Source organism: Mustela nivalis (genome assembly GCF_964662115.1).
Source record: "Mustela nivalis genome assembly, chromosome: 5".
NCBI classification, from domain to species: Eukaryota; Metazoa; Chordata; class Mammalia; order Carnivora; family Mustelidae; genus Mustela; species Mustela nivalis.
Window position 1 is genome coordinate 25506030 of NC_139024.1, and position 22502 is coordinate 25528531.

A 22502-nucleotide genomic window follows, 5' to 3' on the forward strand; every position below is an offset into this window, starting at 1 on the left:
GGGTATTATTTTGTGACGCTGTTATTATATATGTATATATTTTCATACGTAATGGATCACTATATAAATGTACTTCTTACTGTGGACAAGCTTTTGTCTTTTCAATGGCACGTATTTACAGAGCATCTCTTATGTGTTGGCCACTAGGTGAAGTCCTGAGTATAAAATGTGAAAAAAATTGATATAGTATTTACCTTCATGGAGAATGTGTCACTACAGTGGTTTTCAGACACTAGTGGCATCAAAAACATCTAGAAGGCTTTAATAAGACACATATGGCTTCAAACATTCAGAGATCTGCTCAGCAGGTGTGGGTAGGGCCTGGGAGTTTGCTTCACCAACAAGTTCTCAACTGATGCTAAAAGATGTTGGTAGTGGACCACATTAGACACTAAAATAAACAGTAATGAATACATGATGGCAAGTTGTGATAAGTGTTAGGAAGGAGGAGAGTGGAGAACTTTGAGAGAGAATACCCTGGAAACCTATTTTCTGTTGGATGGTCAGAGAAGGTGTCTCTGAGAAAGGGATGTTTAAGCAGCAGGACCTGTACACTCAAGGACCCAGAGGAACTGAAAACATGGAGAAGAGAAGGATTTGAAGGGAGATTGGGAAGGAGATAGGAGATGGGTCATGCAGGATCTTTAGCCTAGTGATATTCATATCGGGATATGCATATTCCCAGGGAGCATGAAGAAATCCTACGGCTATGCAGGCACATATAGTTCTTAGAGTATCATCTTTTTGTGTTCTCCTAAAATGGGTCTACCCAAAGGGCTGACTTACCTTTCCTACCTCCTCATGAGTAAAGTCATACTTATTTCTTAGTGAATCTTGTTAGGGTGACTTGTCCGAGGGTGTATAATCACTTGGGGCACAAAGTAAGGAATAACTCAAAACCTTGACATCTGTGTTGATAAAATGAATAAATCTTATTATGGAGTAAACCCAAAATCTATCCTCAAGGCAATTGGTCTCTAGTTCTTGGTTTTTAACAAAATTGAAGGAAGCCCCACAAACACATGAAAAATTGCTCAACATCACTTGGCATCAAGGAAATACAAATCAAAAACCATAATGAGATACCACCTTACATCAGTTACAATGTTTAAAATTAACAAGCCAGGAAACAACAGATGTTGGTGAGGATGTGGAGAAAAGGGAACCCTCCTACACTGTTGGTGGGAATGCAAGCTGGTGCAGCCACTCTGGACAACATATGGAGGTTCCTCAAAAAGTTGAAAATAGAGCTACCCTATGACCCAGCAACTGCACTACAGGGTATTTACCCCAAAGATACAAATGTAGTGATCCAAAGGGGCACGTACACCCCAATGTTTATAGCAGCAATGTCCACAATAGCTAAACTATGGAAAGAGCCTAGATGTCCATTGACAGAAGAATGGGTAAAGAGGAAGTGGTCTATATATACAATGGCATATTACTCAGGCATCAAAAGAGCGAAATCTTACCATTTGCAAAAACATGGATGAAACTAGAGAGTGTTATGCTAAGTAAAATAAGTCAATCAGAGAAAGACAACTATCATATGATTTCACTCATATGTGGAATTTAAGAAACAAAACAGAGGATCATGGGGGAATGGAGGAAGAAAATAAAATAAGATGAAATCAGAGAGGAAGACAAACCATGAGACTTTTAGCTCTAGGAAACAAGCGGAGGGTTACTGGAGTGGAGGCGGGTGTGGGTACGGGGTAACTGGGTGATGGCCGTTAAGGAGAGCCTGTGATATAATGAGCACTGGGTGTTATATGCAACTGATGAAGCCCTAAATTCTACCTCTGAAACTAATAATATACTATTTGTTAATTAACTGAATTTAAATTAAAAATATTGAAAAAATAGATACATAAATTAATTAATTTAAAAAATTGAGGGAGGGCCTAAATATGCAGTCAGCAGATGGGGCTTTAAAAATAATTTTTGATGATGGACCACTTCATCATTTTGGTATATAACTAGGAAGGAGACCCTAGAATTTAGGATCATCGCTGTAACAAAACTTCTATTTCCTCTATATATTTATGTGGATGAAACAAGCATTTTCTCAGGGCTTACCTCTATGAAAATGAAAAATTGGGAAAAGACATGATTCTCAAAATTGCTGCAGTGGTTTATTAATAATTAAATCATAGATACATGAATTAATTAGGATAAAAACCAATGTCATTGAATTCATCAAGAGACTAATTTCTAATACATTTATCTATTTAATAATTATGTGTAACATTTATAATATATTTATGTCAGACTGATCGGCTTATACTTGTAATGTAGTACTAACACCAACCAGAATAATTTTTTTGAAACATATCAGTTATTCTTTGTAAGAGATTATAAGGATGAACTACACTGGTGAGAGAAAACACAGAATGGAGCTAGCCCTGGAGTTGAGCCCCTTCTTTGATTTGGTGCAGAATTTGGGCGTCCACAACTGATCAACCTTCTGCTGGGCTAAAAACTTGTATTTCTCTGTCAAAGATCTCACCTGGACTGGCATCTGGACTTTACACAACTGCTTCTGCCGAAGTCAGCATCCGTGAGATGTTTTGGGATTTCACACCACTGATAACGATTCTAGAGGAGGTGGTGATGACAAATGTCTCCTGCGTTCTATGCTAGAGAATTCGGTGATCAGAGGTCCAGTCACAAGTGGCAAGCCCCTGGCTCAGACACCTTCGAGAAGACCACTCTTTTACCTGGTGGTGCGGAGGAAGGATGATCCGAATGGTCCTGGGTGGGGGATGGTAGCTCAGTTTTTTTCACCCGCTGCCTGAGGGGTTTTTGCTGTGTGTCCACAGCTTTTGAGGAACCTCCCCAGTAGGATGGTGTCGAGGCATTTGTGAAGTCAAGCCGGTTGAGGCCATCATTCTCGTTACCGCCAACCAGGTGATGAGAATGGGTGACGGTAGCAAGAACTTTCTCCCTTTTCTTTTCAACCCTGAATTTAGTTGCTGAACACTTCCTCTTGTACAGAACAGATCAGGAATATTTGCCAATCTCTTTGACCAGCACAGGATTTTGGCGGCAGTGAGATTTTCCCCATAGAGTGTTTTGGCCTTGAGTTGATGCTTTTAACTTTGCCATGGCATCAGCCTTCTTGGCTTAGGGTTTCTTCTCCTTCCTCTCTGGTTTCTCAGCCTTTTCACCTGCCATCTTGCAAGATGGGGAAGATCCAGAATTTATTTATATATAATTATATTTATATCCATATCTATATTTTTTTTAATAATTAAAGCATGATGGCCACAGGAAAATTTTAAACATTTCTATCTCTATCACTTATCTCTCTATGTAAATGGAGCTGGGGCATATTAACTGTGTCCGTATATATAGCAGGAACGTGTTATCTGTAGATAGTGTAGAGAAGCATAATGAAATGATCAACAAAAACACTTTGAGGCAGAAATGAGGATAACTTTCTATTGTAAGTATAATGGAAATAGGAGTTTAAGGAGAAAGTGAATTGACCTTCTAATATGCCCGCAGGTACAGAAAGAAGACTCCGCAACTGTCAGAAAGACAGGACTAGAGGTGTGAGTGTGTGAGGTTTCTGGAGATGAGGGGATTAGCCTCAGGAAGAGCTGTGAAAGGAAAAGCCAGGGCTGTGAGTGAGGTCTGGAGTGGGAGGGTTCCCATTCTCATCCCAGCTCTCATTCTAACGACCTGAATTTTGATTGGGTATAACGGCTTCCTTCCACTGATTCCCTGCCTCTGTCTCTCTCATTTCTCTTCCCTTCCCTTCCTACCTTCGACCACAAAATTGGTCAAATGAGGGTGGGATGGGGAAGAACCTCAGTGAAGTGGAGGTGGAGATAAAACATAAAATATGGTTAAGTTTACAGACAGTCTTTTCCCTGCGTGCGTGCATGGGGTAGTGAGAAAAAGAATTGCAAAAGAGAAGCCACATCATGTCTGTTTTTCTTTCTACTTTAAGCTCTAAGCTCGAGTTTCTGGCTAGAGAATCTTGGGAGGACTGCAGTTTTATCCCTTTGGATGGGGCACGTCCTGGCCTCGTCCTGGCCTCTGGCTCCTTCTAGAGATGGGAAGATCTTTTAGAGAAGGGAGCTGGAGCAGCACCAGTCCCTCGGGACTGAGGATCCGGAGAGCTGGATTCAGTTCACGTGCTGCCAATTTTTCTGGGATGTTGAGAAAAGCATCTATGCTCTGGATGCCTTATTTGTAAAGAAAAAAACTGAACAGGGATCTATATATTTTCTCCTTATTCTAAAATTAATGTTTATAAGTTATGAGAATTGGAAAGAGCTTGTAAAAGTCCAGTAACTTTTATCTTTCCCGATTGCCATTAAGGAGCAAAATGACAGTGAAAACGTTCCAATTTATTGTTAAAAAGAGAGAGAGAGAAGAAAAAAGAAGAGAAAAGAAAAGGCATTTCCCCCCACATTTCTTTGAGAAACATCTCTACTCTGTCCTTTAATAGTTGCCTGGGTAGAATTTTCCATCTTAGCACAAAGCGGCTCGACCTGGTTTCAACTAATCCCTTCTCTGTGCACCCCCAATTTAACAAGAGGAACTGGAAGAGTCAGACAGTGTGTGGGAAGACTGAAGAAAATAAGGAAGGTATAGAAACCACCAGAGATGGAGATAAGTTAAACATTCTGGCAAATTGTCACGGTGTATTGCTCATGCTGAATGGTTAGGCAGTTGGGAAGGTAGTTAAGAGAAGGGCTCTAAATGCTTCATCTAATTGCAAGCAGCTGTCGATTCGTGGAGCTTGACCAACTGTTTTTAATTCCACTCGGTGGTGATGAAGAGAACGAGACTTTTAAGGGAAACCGGCAGGGGCTGTGTGTGCACGAAGCTGCTTATGCTGTTTTCAGAGGGCAGAGTGCAGGGACTACTAAGAGACGCTCTCCGAGAAACCGTTGCAGTCTTCCCCAGATTTTACCAGCAAATGCTGAACTTTTGGCGGGACGTAAACTTCTCTGTTACCCAAATTCTGGAATGACTTTTCGTGGGGAGTGATTCGTCTCCCGATGGTGAGTGGCTGGATAGGTCAAGCCAATACAGAAGCAATTTTTGTTCAACGTGGGCAGTCAATCGAGAAGGAGAGGTCATACTGCCATTTCATAGTCTTCTCCTTTGGAATGTTTCATTTCACTTTTCGAATTAGAAAACAGGAAAAATAAGAAAGTGGAAAATTTTTGCTAGTTTTTGTGGTTGTAAAACCTGCTACGAATTATCTAAATCTGAGAGTTTTCTGGAAGATAAAGTTTGAGTGGCCCAGCGTAATCAGCCCAATACTTTTATTTTTTATTTTTTTGATGTAGTTCTTTATTTTCTTTTTCCTACCAGGACTAGTGATCTTCCCTGATAATTATTTATTTTATTTGCTTTTATTTCTTGCCATGCATTTCAAAAGCTGTTATTTAGGTGTTTCTGCATTGCAAACCGAAGAGATTATGAACTTAACCGAAAGCAAATCTTCTATGAAACCAGGAAGGCCTTGAAGTTCTAATAGTGGCTCTCCAACTGGTCTGAAAATATGCAAAAGGAGACAATTGGCAGAGTCTCACGGAGAAAGGGGCTATACTCCTTCAATGCTAATTACTATCCATGTTATTTCCTGAATTTTAGTGCCTAAAAGAGAAAGTAAATTTCCTATGTACCTGTGCAAAGATTATCGAAAGGATATTCTTTACAACCATGTTTACCGAAGCACAAAATCAGAAATAGCCTAAGTGTTTACAATTGACATTAGCTAAATAACTGATGGTGTTCATCAGACATAAAAATGTTGTGGAAGAATAGATCAACCACCAGGGAAGTGGTCATAATACACTCCGTGAAAAAAATCAGAATGAAAATGAGTCCTCTTAATAAAGACCTAAATATTTAAAACTGTGGGTATGGGTACAAGTCAGAAGAACAAAATGGAAACAGTAGCATCGGGATTTTTATTTATTTAGGTTTTTTTTTTCCCCCTCTATTTTCTCTAAGTAATGTAAAGTACTTTTACAATTAGGACGAAAACCTTAGTTTAAGATGAATTTCCCAAAATGTCAATTCTTGTGTCCTAAAGGATATTATTCCTCGTCAGGATGAAGCTATGGAGGAGATTCATGTCTGGCAAGGGAGAAAAAAAATCAAGAGGGACACCACTCAATAAACACCTAATTTGGTTTCTGATCTCGTGCCTGTTTGAAGCGCTCACACTTGTTTTGACTCAGCTAGATAAGTCAGCTCCTCTAAAACAGTCACAATTTCCACCAGCTGTTTTGGATGTTTGAGTTATGTTTTTGTTTTAGTGAACTTCACTGCCTATCCCTTGAGCTAGCTTATGAACAATTGTGAAGGAAGCCTTTGAGGCCGACACAGAGGAAAGCTGCTAATCTCAGGACATCCCTCGGGATTTGAAAAGCAGCTCCATCTGTGGTGTTTCTGTTTTTCTTCCATGGCAGGTCTCTTGATGTCAGAAAGATGGGCCACTTCTTGGGCCCAGTTTTTGAAGAGTTCTGTGACCACAGCTGTGCGCAGTGGTTCTGACGGACTCCTCAGGAGACAACAGGCACGTTTCACCGTGAAGATGTGTGACAAACCCTGTGCCAGGTATACTTCCAAACCTTTCCTGGGTTCTCTTTTCCAGATGGTAGTTCCTTCCCATGAGTTCAGGGTTTGTGAGGGCAGGAAGCTACTTATCACTGAAAGCCACCAAAGGAGGGCTGCCATCGCCTTTGTCCACGACTCTGAGACTTTCCTTTGAGCTAGAAGTTGGGGGTGGGGGGGATGCAATGCTTATTTCATTGCATGATGTGGCAGAGTTTCTGGAAATTGATTTGGGAAGAGGAAGCTGACTTATGTGGGAGTCACCATCTTAGCTGTCCTTCCCTGGCACCCCCTCCTCCACAATGGCTTTTTCAAAGAAAAGAAAAATGGTGAAGCTTCTAGTGAGAGTTGGGATTTAGTTAGAAATATTCTAGAGTGGAGTGAAGATTTACCTGACTTTGAAAGCTCAACTTTGCAAGTTACTGCCTGTTTTAGCTGAGTATTCCTTCTACTGGGCTTTGTTCCCCGTGGCCCCCTTTCCCTTTTTTCTTTCACTCCCTTTGGATGCTGGCTGATCTGATCCAAACTTGTTATATTACTTTCAAAGCCTGTTTGCAAACAGTTATTCCATAATTGTCATTAAATATTTGAGCACCTTGTGTGGCAACCAAAACAACAACAACAAAAAATGGTTACAGAATGCATACTTCTTATAATCAGGGAGCTCAGAGAGGAGAGAAAGGTGGCAAATAAACAGTGTTGAGGCTAGGTGCCTTGCTAAAGAATTGATTTGTTGGGAAAAATGTATTCCATAGAATCCCATAGGGCCTGGTAAATCCATGGGCCTGGCAGTTCTGTCTTTCCTGAGAGAAACCACTAGAGCAGTTGGTTTCTTAAAAATCCTAGGTCAGACCCATGCAAGGGTTTACTAGTAGAATTTCATCAGTCAAGACTTTTGCACTGGATGTTCTATGTAAATGATGAATCACTAAATTCTACTTCTGAAACCAATATTGCACTGTGTGTTGACTAACTAGAATTAAAAACTTTTTTTTGAAGAAAAACCCAAAAGATTCTTTCAGTTGTAAACAGCAGAAATTTAGCTCAAGTCCAAGAATGTTTTAACTTCAGACCCTGCTGGATCCAGGGGAGGTGGTCAGGAGTATGTCTCTTTCATTTCTTGGCTAAATTTTCTTCAGTGTTATTCTCTGTTCCACTTTTCCCTGTGGAGCAATGGCTACCAGAACCTCCAGACTTAACCTCCTGTAAGTTTGGTATCTTCAGGGGAAAAGAGGGTCCCTGTCCCAGCAGTTTTGGTGGGTTGTCCAGGGTTGACTCTCATAACGCCAACTTGTATCTTGCCAGTTCTGAACCTAACACTGTGGGCTGGGTGTGGCACACGCTTATTGGGCAGATCTGTGTTTGGGGCTCTTCCCTGTGCTGGGGTGGGGGTGGGTGAGGGATGTCTGTCTTACCTGAATCCTAAGGGCTGAGAATTAGGGAATTCCCAGAGGAATATGAGCTCTTTTTGAAAGAATGAATGAGTGAATGTTGGATAGGCATTACTACCACAAAGGTCCTAATGTCTTTTTCTTGAAGAGTAATAATAATTCAAACGGTCCTATGTTATCAGAATGGTTTCAATAACCTTCGGCCTCAATACAGAAGAGACCGGCGTTTTGATTTTCTGAGTTATTTCCCAGAGGTTCTTTAATCCCTGTGCAAATTTCCCTACTTCCTGCCCTGCAATGAGAACTTCCTCTCCAAGGGTTTAGAAAAGGTGGCCCCCGTTCCCCCAAAACAGTAGAGGCCGACTTCTCTTATGTTTGTATGACTAAGTGGGGTGACTCAAATGTTTAGTGTAGTGGTTCTCAGAGTTGTGGTCCCCAGCATCTGTATCACTTGGAAACTTGTTAGAAATGCAAATTTTATGGCTCCATCCCAGACCTACTGAATCAGAAACTCAAGGGGTCAGGTCCAGACATCTGTGCTTTAAGCAGTCCTCCAGGTGATTTCTGATAGCAGCTCAAGTTTTGAAACCACTGATTTAGGGAACAGTACAATACAGTCTTCTCTAGGAAGACTCTGAGTCTTTTTAGATCTTTCTGCTTCATATTCTGCCTCCCTAGGCTCCTGACACCAAAGGAAAGTCTTCATTTATTGACTTCCCTTGTTGGAAGTGAAGAGGTTCTTTTATGCTTGGCATAGATCTTTGCGATGAGTTGCAGCTGAGAATCTCTCAGTAGACTCATGTTGGCCACATGTCAGGGAGTAGATGTTCCTGGAGATACTGTAGCTGCCAGGCACATCTTAGACAAAGGAACTTTGGAAATCTTTCTAATTCTCTGAGGAGATACTGTTTGACATAGACCTGGCAGGGTTCTGCTGCTGATTAGAGAGTCTACCAATTACCTATTCATGTAGTCACTCAACCTGTAATACTGGGATAAGTGCTGGACATATGATTGCCCATAAAACAGACCTGTTCCCTGCTCTCCTGGACCTCACGGTCTAACAGAAGATAAAGCTATGTAAATAGGCATTAACAATAGCGTGCGATTTGATGGGGGAAAATTACTGGGTATTGGGGAGTTCACTGCAGGCCAAGTAACCCAGACTGGACTGTTCAGAGAAGGTTTGTCAGGGAAGGTTTGTCTCAACTGTGACCTGAAGGGTGAATAGCCATTGTTCAGCAAGGAAAAGGAGAAGAGAATGACAGGTAGCCTATAAAAGCCTGCAATTGAGGGAAGATTTGGTGGGCTCAAGGTACTAGAAAAAATTGAGCATGGCTGGAGAGTAGAGTTTAAAGGGAGGCAAAGGGAGAGGTGTGATAATGTGAGATGGGCCAATTATGCAAATCATATTAATGAATTTGGATCTTATCCTTAGAGCAATAGTAAGCCATGAAAAAGTTTTAGGCTGCAGAATGGATTGGGGATGAAGTAGAGCAGAATCAAGATCATTGACAGGAGGACAAGTCAGAAGGCTGTTGTGATAATGAAATGGAAGTTGGTGGTTCCTTGGCCTAGGATGATGGACATGGAGTTGGGGAGTGGTGGATTAATTTAGAACACTGGCGTGTGGTTGAAGTTTACACCAAGGGAAAAAGCATTCAAATGAGGACTTCTAACAATGAGTGAATGGAGGTGGTCTTTACTAATAGGAAACAGTAGAGGAGATATAAGTATATGTACTTTTTAAAGATTTTATTTATTTATTTGACAGATCACAAGTAGGCAGAGAGGCAGGCAGAGAAAGAGGGGGAAGCAGGCTCCCTGCTGAGCAGAGAGCCCAATGTAGGGCTCCATCCCAGGACCCTGAGACCCTGACCTGGGCTGAAGGCAGGTGCTTAACCCACTGAGCCACCCAGGCACCCCATGGAGGCATAAATCTTTATGAGAAAGTCATGAGTTCAATGTTACACAAGTTTGTAAAATGTCCTGGAGGAGATACCCAGTGTGCAGTTGCATCCAGGTCTGAGCTCAGACAAGAGGTCTGGGTGAGAGTAAATATTTTACAGTCATTAACACAGGGGTGACACTAAAGTCAAGTGAGCAGAGATCTTCTGAGGAGAGTGGAAGGGAAGAGAGGAGAGGTTAGAGCCCAGAGGAACTTCAGTAGTAAGAAGAGGCAGATGAGGAGAAACCTGTGAAGGTGACTGAAGGGCTGGCTGAGGGAGATGGGAAGACATTCAACTCATGGAATATGCTAGATGCTATGGAGGCCAGGGAAAGCAGGTTTCAGTGCTTTCTACAAGTATATGATTATAATGCTGCAGTTCTGTACCTGCCTGAGATCAAGCCAAGTCCTTTTTGGGGAAGTCCTGCAGGGCTACCCTTCATCTGCCAGAAACCTCTGTCACTATTCCAAACGGGCTCATTCACAGAGACTCTTTTCAGGAAGCATTGCTTTCCTGTAATTATTTTCTTAGATAGATAAAATGGCACTTGCTGAGTCATAATTTATTTAAGGAGACCCCATCCCACACTTTCTTTCAACTTGCCGTCTCTTTCCGAGTGAAATCCGTTAGATTCCTTACATATTTTCCTCTCCTTATCTTATCTCATTCCTCTTTTGGGTCATTGTATTTCAGCATGCCTCTGCCCCCCAGCATGTGTTCGCACAGATGGTCACAGACAGATGTGCACTTTGCAATTTTAAGTTACCCAAATGTGGTGGTGGCGGCGGCGCCTCTTCTGGTCCCCAAGTGTCATAGCGATCTGTGGCCAACTCAAGTCTTTAGCCACTGTTGTCCTCCCTGACTAAATTATTTTCTTTCTTCTCCTTTTCTTTCTCTCTCTACAGCTGGATGCTCTGGGGAGTTACTTTGGCCAGAATTAGATATGCACAGCTGATATCTCCAGCTGCACATTCTTTGGTTCTTTTTGGCTCTACAAAAGCTCTTGGTGTTCTTACAATTTATTCAAGTGGAGAGCAATAGGGACAGTGGCCCACCCAGCTATTCTTTAAAAGCATTCAAAATGGCCCTTAATTTCTGTAGCCAATCCTGGCAGTTGATGTGATTAGGAGGAATGGCTCAAAATATAAGAGCCAACACAAATATAGGCACTCTTGGCAATTCATATTTTGTGACTTGATTAAGCTATCAACAGAATGGATGTGGTATGGTAAACCTACTTATGCAGCCCACTTTTTGAAAAAGATGCAGTGTATTTTCACAGTATTTCATCTTGAGCTTATAAATTGCCACGAAGGCCAAAAATTTAACATAGTTTAACATGGCAAAAACACAGGAATTCATTTATGGCTTTAGGTATCACCTCCAGGCTGATGATTCCCAAGTCTATTTCTCTATGCCTGTCTTCTCCCCTAAACCTTAATAGAAAGTCTCTTATTGTCCATTAGCTCTTGTGACCGAATTGTCTCACTACTAGTGTTTCAAGGTCCAAGGTTCCAACTGAACTCTTTCTCTTCTCCGGGCATACTCCCTCTTATATTTTATTTCTGTTGCCATCAGCTCTGCTGACCTCTCATTCAAGGGCTCTAGGTCTTCTCTGATTCTTCCTTCACCTGTACTCCTGATGCCCCAGTCGGCTGCCCAGGTCTTCCTGGTCAGGCTACCAAATCACCTCTTTGCCTCTTTTTCTCTCACTATGGCCAGACCAGACCAGACCAGATCCATAGATTTTTATTGTTGTGGGACTGTGAACATTTCCTGAGTGTTAAGTGGCCTTTCTCCTTGGAATCTGTCACATAAAGAGATGTCCAATATTCACCTTCTGAAACGTGATATTTAATCACAATGCCTCCATATTAATAATTCCATTGTTTCCTACTATCTCCAGGATGAATCTAACAGCTTTCCCAAAGACTTTGTAGTCCTTACCCAATCTTCAGCTACCCTCTGGAATAAGCTTACTTCAGCCACTCATTTTTTATCTTGCTTCATTCTTCTACCTTGTCAAAATAGTTTTGATTCTTACTGCTACAAATGGGTTTGTTACCTGGCTCAGTTTTGTATCTGTATATGTGACATATACAAGTATATTTGGTTTCTTGATAAGTAGCATTAAATACGATGGAATGAGAACACAAGGATAGGCCCTAGAGATTTCTATGGTTCTTCTATAGGATTGAATTTCTATGGTTCTTCTATAGGATTGAATTTTTTGAACTGGGGGCTAAGGTTTCCACAGATCCTGGAAAGCAATCCTGTGCCTTCTGCTGTATCCTCACCTAAACATGTCATGGCTCTTTGGGCCGTTCCTTTATTCATTCATTGAACACTGACTGAACAGTCCCTTTCTCAAATATAATTCTTTTCTGAGTATGTAAAGCTGTTTGGAATCCACTTATTCATTTGTTTACACATGAAGGATTTATCAGAGGTAAAAGCCATTGATGGATGTTGACTTCTGTGGAGAAAACTTGGACACTTGTTTTGGCATCTAAGAAATAACTCCCATTTTCCTATATTGTTCTTATTCCTATTGCTACATAACTAACACCACTCTAAACACAAGGCTGGAACTATTTTAGTATGCTTTTGAGGCAGAAATTTGGAAACGGCACAGTGAGGATGACTTGTTTGAGCTTCCTTTTCCCCATGTCTGAGCTAAGAAAACTCAAAGTCTGGGGTTGACTTAGCAGCTGGGGACAGGAATCATCTGAAAACTTGTTCATTTACATAATTAACACGTGAGTGAGGTGGACTTGAAGACTAGGACTGCCGACTGGAGCATCTTCACATGACCTTCCTATGTGGCTAGGCTTCCTCACAGCATGGCAGTCTCGGGAGTGTCAGACTTCTTAATTTTGGCTCAGGGCTCCAATGCCCCCTGTCCCTGTGAAGCAGATGGAACTTCTGGCTTATTGTCTTCTGTGACCAAGCCCCAGAAGTCACACAGCAGCACTTCTAACACATTCTATTGGGTACAAGTGAGTCACAAACTGCCCAGATTCATAGAGCGAGGCATATAGACCCCCCTGCCCAATAGGAAGAATATTGGTGAATTTGAAGATGGACTTCCAAGTTGTCACATATATGAATTGAAGAATCAGCTATAACTACTACCTTTAGAAATGTGGCCCAGGGGCCTGGTGTTTTGAGACCTTAGTCAGCTTATCTAATGCAAGTAACTCAGGGTAAAAACAATATAAAGAAATGTCATAAATACTCCTATTAACCAAAATTCGACCAGCTCTCAAGGTTTTTTAGGTTTCAGTCCTTTTTATAAAGAGAAATCTGGTTATATAAATATCTTTTTCCTTTTTCTTCTTTAATAGGCTAGAGTTGATAGGTCTTTTTTTCTTTCTTTTTTTTTTTTTTTTTGATATTTCTTTTAAGACTCAAGAAGGGTACTTCTGAGAGTTTCAACATTTGGCAGCTGGTAATAAGTGGGAAATGTCATTACATAAACTCTGGTTTGGGTTAAGAGGCAGGTGGTATTTTTAGGGAAGTCAGTGTCAACGTGAGGCTGCAGCCACACTGACCACCTCCAGCCCATCTGCAGAGACATTTCGGTCTCCCACAAGTAAAGCCCCCTCCTTCTGCCTGCTTTGACTGCCTCCTGAGTTCCCCTTTTTTTTTTTTTTTGGCCTTGGGTTTCAGCTTGATGAGTTGTCAAGAGGACTGGGCCACTGGATTCTACCTGTAAGAACTTCAGAGGCTGTGTCCATGAAGAAGGGCTGTTTTCTGCTCTCATATCATCTGTGTTGACATTCCTTAAACAAATACACACTGAGAGCCTTTTATGTCCCAATCATTGTGCTGCGCCATATAATTATAAAAAAAATGAGTAAGACCAGTCACAGTTCTTGCCTTGTGGAGCTTCCATGTAGGGAAGACTGAAGTCGCAGCTTCCCAGTATGCAGAAAAGGTGTGGGAAGCTTTGAAAGCTCATGCCAAATGGGTTTGACATTGCGGGGCCAGGGAAGGTTCCCTGGGGAAGCAGCGGTTGAGCTAAGAGTTGAGGTACGAATAGGTGTTAATCAGGAAAAGAAGGGAAAGTGATCCAAGCAGGGAGAACAGCCTTTGGAAGGAGGAGGAGGATGAGTTGAGAGGACTCAAGATGAGACAAGGATTCGAGAAGGCCAGTGTGAGGGGAAGAGACACTGGGGAAGAGTCGTCGGGTGGAAGGTGAAGCTGGTGAGGAGAGTAGGAGCCAGATGGTATGAAACCTGGAGACCTTGACCATGGTTTATCAGTCAGGGTTCTCCAGAGGAATGGAGCCAATAAGAGATACATATACCATTTACATATATAAACAGAACCAACATAATACATGATATATATCCTATTGTATAAAATACATACCCTATGTATATTCTACAGATATTATCTATACCATAATCATATACGTAAGATTATAGATATAAATTAAGAAAGCTGACAAGCCTGAAATCTGTAGGGTGGGCTGGCAGGCAGGCAGACTACAAACTGAGGCTGGAGTTTATGCTGTAACATTGAGGCAGAATTTCTTCTTTTCTAGGAAACTTTGGTTTTTGGCCTTGAGGCCTTCACCTGATTGGATGAGACCCACTATATCATTGAGGTAATCTTCTTTACTCAAATTTGACTGATTGTAGATGTTAAACATATCTAAAAATGTCTTCACAGCAATACCTAGATTAGGGTAGTAAATACTGGGTACTATAGCCTAGCCAGGTTGACCTCTAAAACTAGTCATAACACATAGTAAGGAGCTTGGTCTTGATTCTAAGAGAAATGGAGAACCCTTGGGGGAAGGAAGAGGGTGGCATGGTTAAACTTGTATTTCTCAAATGTGCTGTGTGCTTTCAGAAGAGGGTTGGTGTATGTGACCATCACTAGGGTTCTTGTGGTGGTCATAAGGCATATTAGATCATTCATGCACTTCTTATTCATGGACATGGTGCCCTGGCATTGAATTGGTCAGATGTTCCTTCTGGGTGTGCCCTTACCATCTTGAAATCACCTCCAAAGCAGGACTTCTATGTTTTATATTGTTTTGGCTTTTCTCTTTTTCTCCAATGAGACTGGATGGTCTTTAGACGCAGGAAGCATATTTTGTTCACCAGAACATCCTTAGTGCCTGGCACATGATATGTATCCAGCAAGCATTTGTGGATGAGTTTGATGGGGTTTTGTGTTTTCCCCAAAGTATCTTACAAAGAACAATGGAATAACAGTCCTATCAGTAGTTCTGGGTAGCAGAAAACCAGCTATTAACATGAAAATTTTTATCTTCTTATTTCTAACTTCCTTTCCTTGGCATGAGCTATAATTGCATTTTAACTTCATTTGCATGGATTGCCCATTTTAGGATGTAATGATCACTTAATAAACTTTTAATTTTGGAATTACTTTAGATATACAAAGAAGTTGCAAAGATGGCATGGGGAGTTCCCATATGTCGCCCAGTTCTCCTGTTACAACCTACATCACCATAGTACATTTGTCAAAATGAAGAAATGGAATGACTACTAACTGAACTCTAGACTTTGCCTACTCTAGACTTTGCCAGTTTTATTCGCCAATGTATATCCAACTCAGGGTACTACACTACATTTAGTCATCATGTCTTCCCAGTCCTCTGGTCTGTGGGAGTTTTTCAGTTTTTCCTTGTTTTTTCATGACTTTGATGGTCTGGAGGAATACTGGCAGACAAGTACTGTGGATCCTGGAGTACCCTCAGAATGTCCCCCAGGCTGAGTTTGTCTGATGTTTTCTTGTGAATAGATTAGGGTTATAGATTTTTGGAAAGAATACCACAGTAGTGGAATGTCCTTGTCCTATCATATGACAGGAGATTCAATATCCACATGATATCACTGAGGATATTCGTTGTTATCACTTGGTTAAGGTAGCATTTGGCAGGCAGGTTTTTCCATTGCAAAGTTATTATTTTTCTTCCCCACTGTGTTCTTTGGAAGTGAGTCACTAAGTTTAGTCCATCTCCAAGCAGGTTGGAGGGAAGGAATAAGCTCTATCTCCCAGGCTGGAGAGTATGTGCATATATTATTTAGATATCTTCTGTAAGGAATATTTGTCTATTTCCACCCATCTATTAATTAATGTAATAATTTACTTACATCAGTATGGACTGTTATATATACATCCTCCTATAGGATATATATATAAGTATATATAAAAATATATTTATACCTTGTTATAATCCTATAGGATGTTATTTATTTTGTTGCTTAAATTGTTCCAGTTTTGGATTGTTCAAGATGATTCTAGAGTTCCTTTGGTATCCTCTATCCTTTTATCTTTTTGGCTTCTTCTTCCTTCTGGTACTACAAGGTACTCTAACATCTTGTATCTTCCTTACCCCAGTCCTGGAAACAACCTTTTATCCAGTGAGCCCTGGTTTCTTTCATTGTCAGATGGTACTTAGAAACCAGGATCTTGGTTCTGGGTGTGCTTATTGCCCCTGGGGTTTCATTGCTTCTAGGCCCTATCAACAGAAAGAGCTGAGAACATGTGTGTATATTAACTGTATAAATATATACCTATAATTATTTCTGTGTCTATCCATCTGTATATATATTAAGATAAACATGAGTTTATACTGGTGTCTCTGACTACAATCCAGCTCTACATGCGTCCTTCCAGTCTTCCTTTCTTGCTTGTCTGTAACTCCTTCTCTTGGAGGAGAGTTAGGAAACCTGGCTCTGACTGTCCATTTAATTATTTATTCAACCATGATATAAATGTAAAGCTGATTTAGGATTGTTTACCTGTATGCCTATGGGAAACACATTTAGCAACTATATATTACAGTGTTTATGTGTAGTTTTTTTGTTTTTTTTTTTTTGCTTTTGATACAACCATTTTTGTAAGGAAGTGATATAACACAGAAGTTGAACAGTCTTAAAGCTAGATTGCTTGGGTCCAAATCCTGGCTCCATCACTTATTAGCTGAATGAGCTTGGATGAATTACTGTCTTCTCAGTTCCATCATTGTAGGATGGGGATAATAATGGTGTTTACTTCCTGGGGTTGTGTGAGGACTAAATGAATTAATAAATGTAAAGTGCTTAAATATTGTGTGGCATATAGTAAAAGCATTTAAGTATTAACTATTATTGTTAGGACAGAAATAAAGTCCATTTTAATTGCCACCAGTATATTACCATGTATATTGGGGCACTATAAACTTGTGAACGGTAGCATCCTCTCTATTCACTTAACAGTCTTCTTACAGCACTCAGCAAAGCTGTTTATATCTAACTTCCTTTCTATATCATCTTCTGTTCAGCATTCATGGTATTTTTCTGTGTGGAGTCAATTTGTCAGTCATTTCTCTACCAGCTTTTTGCGAATTCAGGAAACAAGATTTAAGTCCAAGATTTTTAATGCAGATTTTAAGTCTAGGATGTATCCTAGACTTTGGTATTCTTCAGATCATGAATCATAACCTTATTAGAAGTTTGCGTCCCTGGCTTTTAGGGCATCGTTAGAACAGTGAATAATGGATTTCATCACAGCGACTGAGGAGTCTAGTGGTATAAGCTATATGTTAATTGCTGGCTGCTTATTCTGTTATTAAACGTGGTTACTTTGTGGTTATCACTGCTTGGAAAATCATTGCTTGTTGTAAACCTTGAAATAGAGGTTGGGGGCTTTACTTGAAACCCTTAATAATAATGTTCTATTGCTGTTATTAATATTGCACAGCAAATAGCTATGGGTTCTGCCCAGTGGTAGTCAGCACTTCTGGGCAGGGTCATGTGTTACTGGCATTTTAATTAGGCTTCAGTGAACCCAGCTGCAACTGTGTTAGCAGTCGCTTTAAACTATTTTTCACGTTTGGGGTTTGATAAAATACAACATGTATTTCCCCCACTATTTTCCCTTTATGCTAAAAAAGAAAAAAAAAAAAAAAACAACCAAAAAACAAAAACAGAAAACCCACATAAACCAAAACCACATACACACAAAGGTACATTAACTTGATATGGAGCTACTAATTTTTTTTACGGCTAGTAATTTTTGAATCATTAGAATATAAAATCAAACGAATAGCTAATGCCTAATCATTTAACTCATCTTAGCTCTTTTATAATATATCCTGGCCCTTAGAAATAGAGCAAGCAACACTTTATCTGGCAAAAATATCTGAAAGTAGGAATTCTCTGCAAATTCCGAAGGTTCAAATGCTTTCTTTTCCCTTATTTTAATTACCATAAGACATTGTAGATTTCAGGATTAGTATTTGGAATTGCAGCCAAATATAAGGGAAACTGGTCAAAGCCACGTGATCCAAAGTGAACGGAAGTCATTCAGCTCCTGAGGAACCTGTAAAGGGGAGGTGTCCCTATGGCTAACTAAAGTCAGTAGCCAGACGACTGAGGTCAAAGCTACTGACCATTATAACTTAACAATGACCAATGAGATGCTTTAATTTTTTTTTTTCTTTTAAAGATTTTATTTATTTATTTGACAGAGAGAAATCACAAGCAGGCAGAGAGGCAGGCAGAGAGAGAGAGGAGGAAGCAGGCTCCCCGCTGAGCAGAGAGCCCGATGCGGGACTCGATCCCAGGACCCTGAGATCATGACCCGAGCCGAAGGCAGCGGCTTAACCCACTGAGCCACCCAGGCACCCCAAGATGCTTTAATTTTTTGCCAAGTTTTCACTCTTTGCCTGCCCCTGGTTTCTTCAGTAATACTGTTTTTGGGAATTAACCTCTATCACTAAACTCTGATTTACTCTTTTTAGAAAAGTGGACCACTTCTTCCTATGGGATATACCACCTGTTGGGTCTCCATTTCTTCATGAAGAAAGTGGACTCCATTTCTTGCCTTGGCTCTTTTCTCTTGCATTTGGTACCTACCTATCTTTGTTATGGTTGAGGGTGCCGTGGTGGGTAGAAGGACTTTTCGTGCTTGTAATTTGGGTAGAACATAGCAGAGACCAAGAATAGGCAGCGTTTGACACCTCCGTCTCTGACTGCTTGGAAAACAGATGGAGCTGAGCACCCTGCTGGGCCATGTTCAAGTGTGAGCGGCCACACGATCTGTGCACAGCTGGGCCGCCACAGTGGTTAACCTCCCATGGGGGAATTGGTGTGTGGTGGGCAGCATTAGTTACCAGGGGAAATGATTTGGCCATTTCTGGGGATTTGTTGTAAAATAGAGCTATGTATATAATACCTTTTATTGAGTTGCTCAACACACTTCATAGAACAAGAAACCTTCCTGACAAGGAGCAGGTGTCTCTACATTTCACCAACAGGAAAACAGATTAGGTTTGCTTTGGCCTCAGAGGCACTCAGAGTGGGAGGATCTAAAAGAAAACAAGGCCCTTGTGACAACTCAGAACCTGTAAACTTCCAGTCCTGGCTTGCTACTGGGTCTTTCTCTTTGGGGAGGTTATGAAATGGTCGAACTGCCCTCTTACGTCACAAGGCCATCAGCACCAGAAGCCCATCTACTTAGCTGTTTGGAATCTCTTCTTATCTGTCCTGGATTCCCAAGTTTCCCCTGGCTTCAGTGTGTGCCTCTAGCCTCCTTAAGGGCATCTCTTCTCCTTCTGTCCTTCATCTTGATTACCAGGTAGTGGCTTCTCCTGCCAGAGGGAGGGAAATTGACCTTTGTCCATTTCCCCCTTAATGAAATAGTGTTCTGTGGAAAGAGTTCTCCCTTCTGAAGCCCATAACTAAACCACAGGCAAATTGTATTATTTTGAGAGAGTTGTCCTATGAGAGTTGTCCTATTACAGTATATCTCAGAAGTGATCAATTCTACAGCAGGATTCTGGGGTCGCAGTTTGTCAGATCAGAAGAAGGAAAAAAAACACGTCACTCTGTCTCCTTGGCCAGATAGTGATGAGTCAGCCTTGACCTGACCAGGCCCAGACTGCTGTGCATTACAGGTCATGACAGAGGAGGGGAAACCCAAGCCACAGTTGGATATCTAAATTTCTGGCCCTAGATTTCCAGGGAACTGCTTCTTGCACTTTCTCTGCTCGAGAATGTAGAAGCTGGAGAGGCAGGTGGCTAAGTGTGAGGGAGTAAGGCAGGCTTCAGAGGCAGCAGATCTGAGTTCAAGAGCAGTGTACAATGGCAATGAAAAACATCGAATTTGCAGGACTGTGTTGTAAAGATCAGAAATAACCTATTCATCGTGTGGTTCAAAATAACCATTTGATTAATAGGAACTTTGTAAAGATTAAAAAACCACTGGTACACCAATGACGATAGACTATCTATCACAGACCAAAGAGGGTGATGGATCCTGTCCTGTGTCCTAGAGTCCATTAAAAAAAAAGACTGTCTTTAAAATATTTTTCTTTAAACTAATACGTGTTCAATGTCAAATTGGTAAAATGCAGAAAATTAATTCCATGGTTTTTATTTTAGTGCATTTCCTTTTTCTATTTATATATTTAAATGAAATTCACTTTAAGATCCAAATGTGGTTTAAATACCGTTTCTTTTTCGTTTATTATTATAATGAGAAAAGGTTTAAGTGTCTTTTTTCTATGTAACAAGAGATTACTGAAAATGTTCTTTTTGATGGAACCATGCTTACTGTGTACGCTTACCCAACGCAGAAACAAACTCCTAGAAAAGTGTGCAAAGTCTAAATGTTCAATCTTCTAATCAAATAGAATGTTCAATCTTATCATCAAAATGTTCAATCTTATCATCAAAAGGAAGCACAAAACCAAAGAATGTATGTTTGATCACTGGTAAGGCCGGGGGAAATGGCATCTTAGCTGGCCTGTTCATATGGCACAACTGAAAGAGCTTGTTCTGTCCTTTGGAAAATTTCAAGTGTACACACAAATAGAGAGGATAATGCCTGAGCCTACAGGTCTCCTCTAGCCCCAACTGTTATGAACCCAGGGCCAACCTTGTTTCACTTCTCCTCCCATTTACTGTACCACCCACAACCCCCCTACGTGATCTTGACATAGATCTCAGATACCATTTGTTTTCCCCTGTGACACACTTTGGAACCTGATTCCGTGTTGCTCTGTGTTGTCTGGTTCACGCTCACTGGTGATACATGAACAAGCCCAGACTTCAGAATCAGACCTGCTGGTGTTCAAATCCAAGCCCTAAATTCAAATCCAAGTTGCAACATAGAAGCTGGGGCTCAGGTGCCTCAGCTACAAAGCAGAGCTAAGGCTTCCTAGAGTTATTATAAGAATGAAAAGACTATAAAAAGCTCTACTTGTCCTCCACAATTGGTAGGTGCTCTGCAAATATCGCCTCCCTCCCTTCATGTCCAGCCTCCTCCCCCACTCCTGAGAGCTCCTACCTGGAACTGACCTCCTTGACTTCTGCTCAGTAGACTCCCTCGATGCTCGGACTCGCCATCTTTGTCTCTCACAGCAGGTCCCTGGTCTTCAAACTCCTTTACTGAGAATTTAAGCTGCTTCTATTGGGATCCAAGCTTGACAGAAGTAGAAATTAACAGGGCCTCTGCCACTCAGCACTCTGGCATGCTCAGTCCAGTTGGGAACCCTGGTGTAGCCTACGTCCTCTCTCTTCCTTCACTGGACTGAACTAGTCTCGTTTCTGGGGATGATCTCTGTCATTGGTAATGGCTTACCTCCATTTTCTCATTGGGTCTGGAATTGGGTCTCCTACGGTTGGAAGGCCTGGATCTTTACTCTGTGCTGGTTGATTGCTTGAGGCAGAATCACCTTTTTGGGGCATGAGCTTTCGGAAGAGGGCATCTCTGAAGTCTCTGGGTTGCAGGAATGAGGGTATAATTAAAATGGCAAAAGCCAAGGCTGAAAGTTGCTGGTGGGATGAAGTAGACGAGGGCTGGGTGGGCTCAGGTCAAAGAGTAGCAGCACTAGTACTTCCTTACAAAAGGTTAATATTTGAGGGAGGGGTGGGCACTCACAAGGCCCCTGTTTAGTATGGGAGGGGGGTACTGGCCTGTGCAAGGACACTGGGTATGACTGGGCCTTTGGGGAGGGCTGACGTTGGCGGGTTGGTCTTTTTGACAGGGGTGTGTAGGTCTTTTTCTCTACAAATGTGGCTCTCCCACTCTAGATGCGATAATGGGGGAGGTATGGCAGGGTTATGTTGTTTGTCAATCAGTGTCCTTCCTCCTAATTTCAGCTGTTGGACAGCTGGGACCCAGGTGGTCCAGTCTGCAAGTTGCTGCACTGAAGAGGCATTGTCCAGACAGCCGTTCTCCTCTTGCTTTACAACTCTTGCTCACATTCGAGAGTTTTCCAGTACTCCATTCACAGCAGTTCTCTTTTTACATTCTCTGCCCTCTTCTCTATCCCTTTCACGTTTTTGGGAGCCCTTCCCCTACATCTCACTTCCCAGCTTTCTAGCACATTCGCTTAGTGCCTGATGTCTTGTTCTGCTATCCCCTCTGCTGTCTGCCTCATTCCCTCCAGCATGTGCCTCCTGATGTGTCACATGTCCCACCCACCAGCTGGTTTAGTTCTTCTCCGTTTTTCCCTAGAGGACCTATTGATGTGACTTTTGTCTTTTGTCAGATATTGGAGAAGGAGGAAGAAGCTCAATGAGAAATACTTTTAGGCTCTGTT

At 41.4% G+C, this 22502-nt stretch overlaps 1 protein-coding gene across 5 annotated transcripts in view; it reads left to right on the forward strand.

The window, feature by feature from the left end:
* The first annotated feature begins 4833 nt into the window (after positions 1 to 4833).
* LOC309864762 (uncharacterized protein) overlaps positions 4834 to 22502 on the forward strand; it is a 468381-nt gene continuing 450712 nt past the window's right edge. For 2 of the 5 annotated variants that reach the window (XM_082730550.1, XM_082730551.1), the window contains exons 1-2: positions 6333 to 6591; positions 14481 to 14543. In XM_082730550.1, coding sequence (XP_082586676.1) covers positions 6437 to 6591; positions 14481 to 14543 — 218 coding nt within the window. In that variant the 5' untranslated portion in view covers positions 6333 to 6436. Of the gene's footprint in view, positions 5022 to 6312; positions 6592 to 14480; positions 14544 to 22502 lie in introns of those variants that run through there. The other 3 variants (XM_082730545.1, XM_082730547.1, XM_082730552.1) reach the window with 3 other exon arrangements.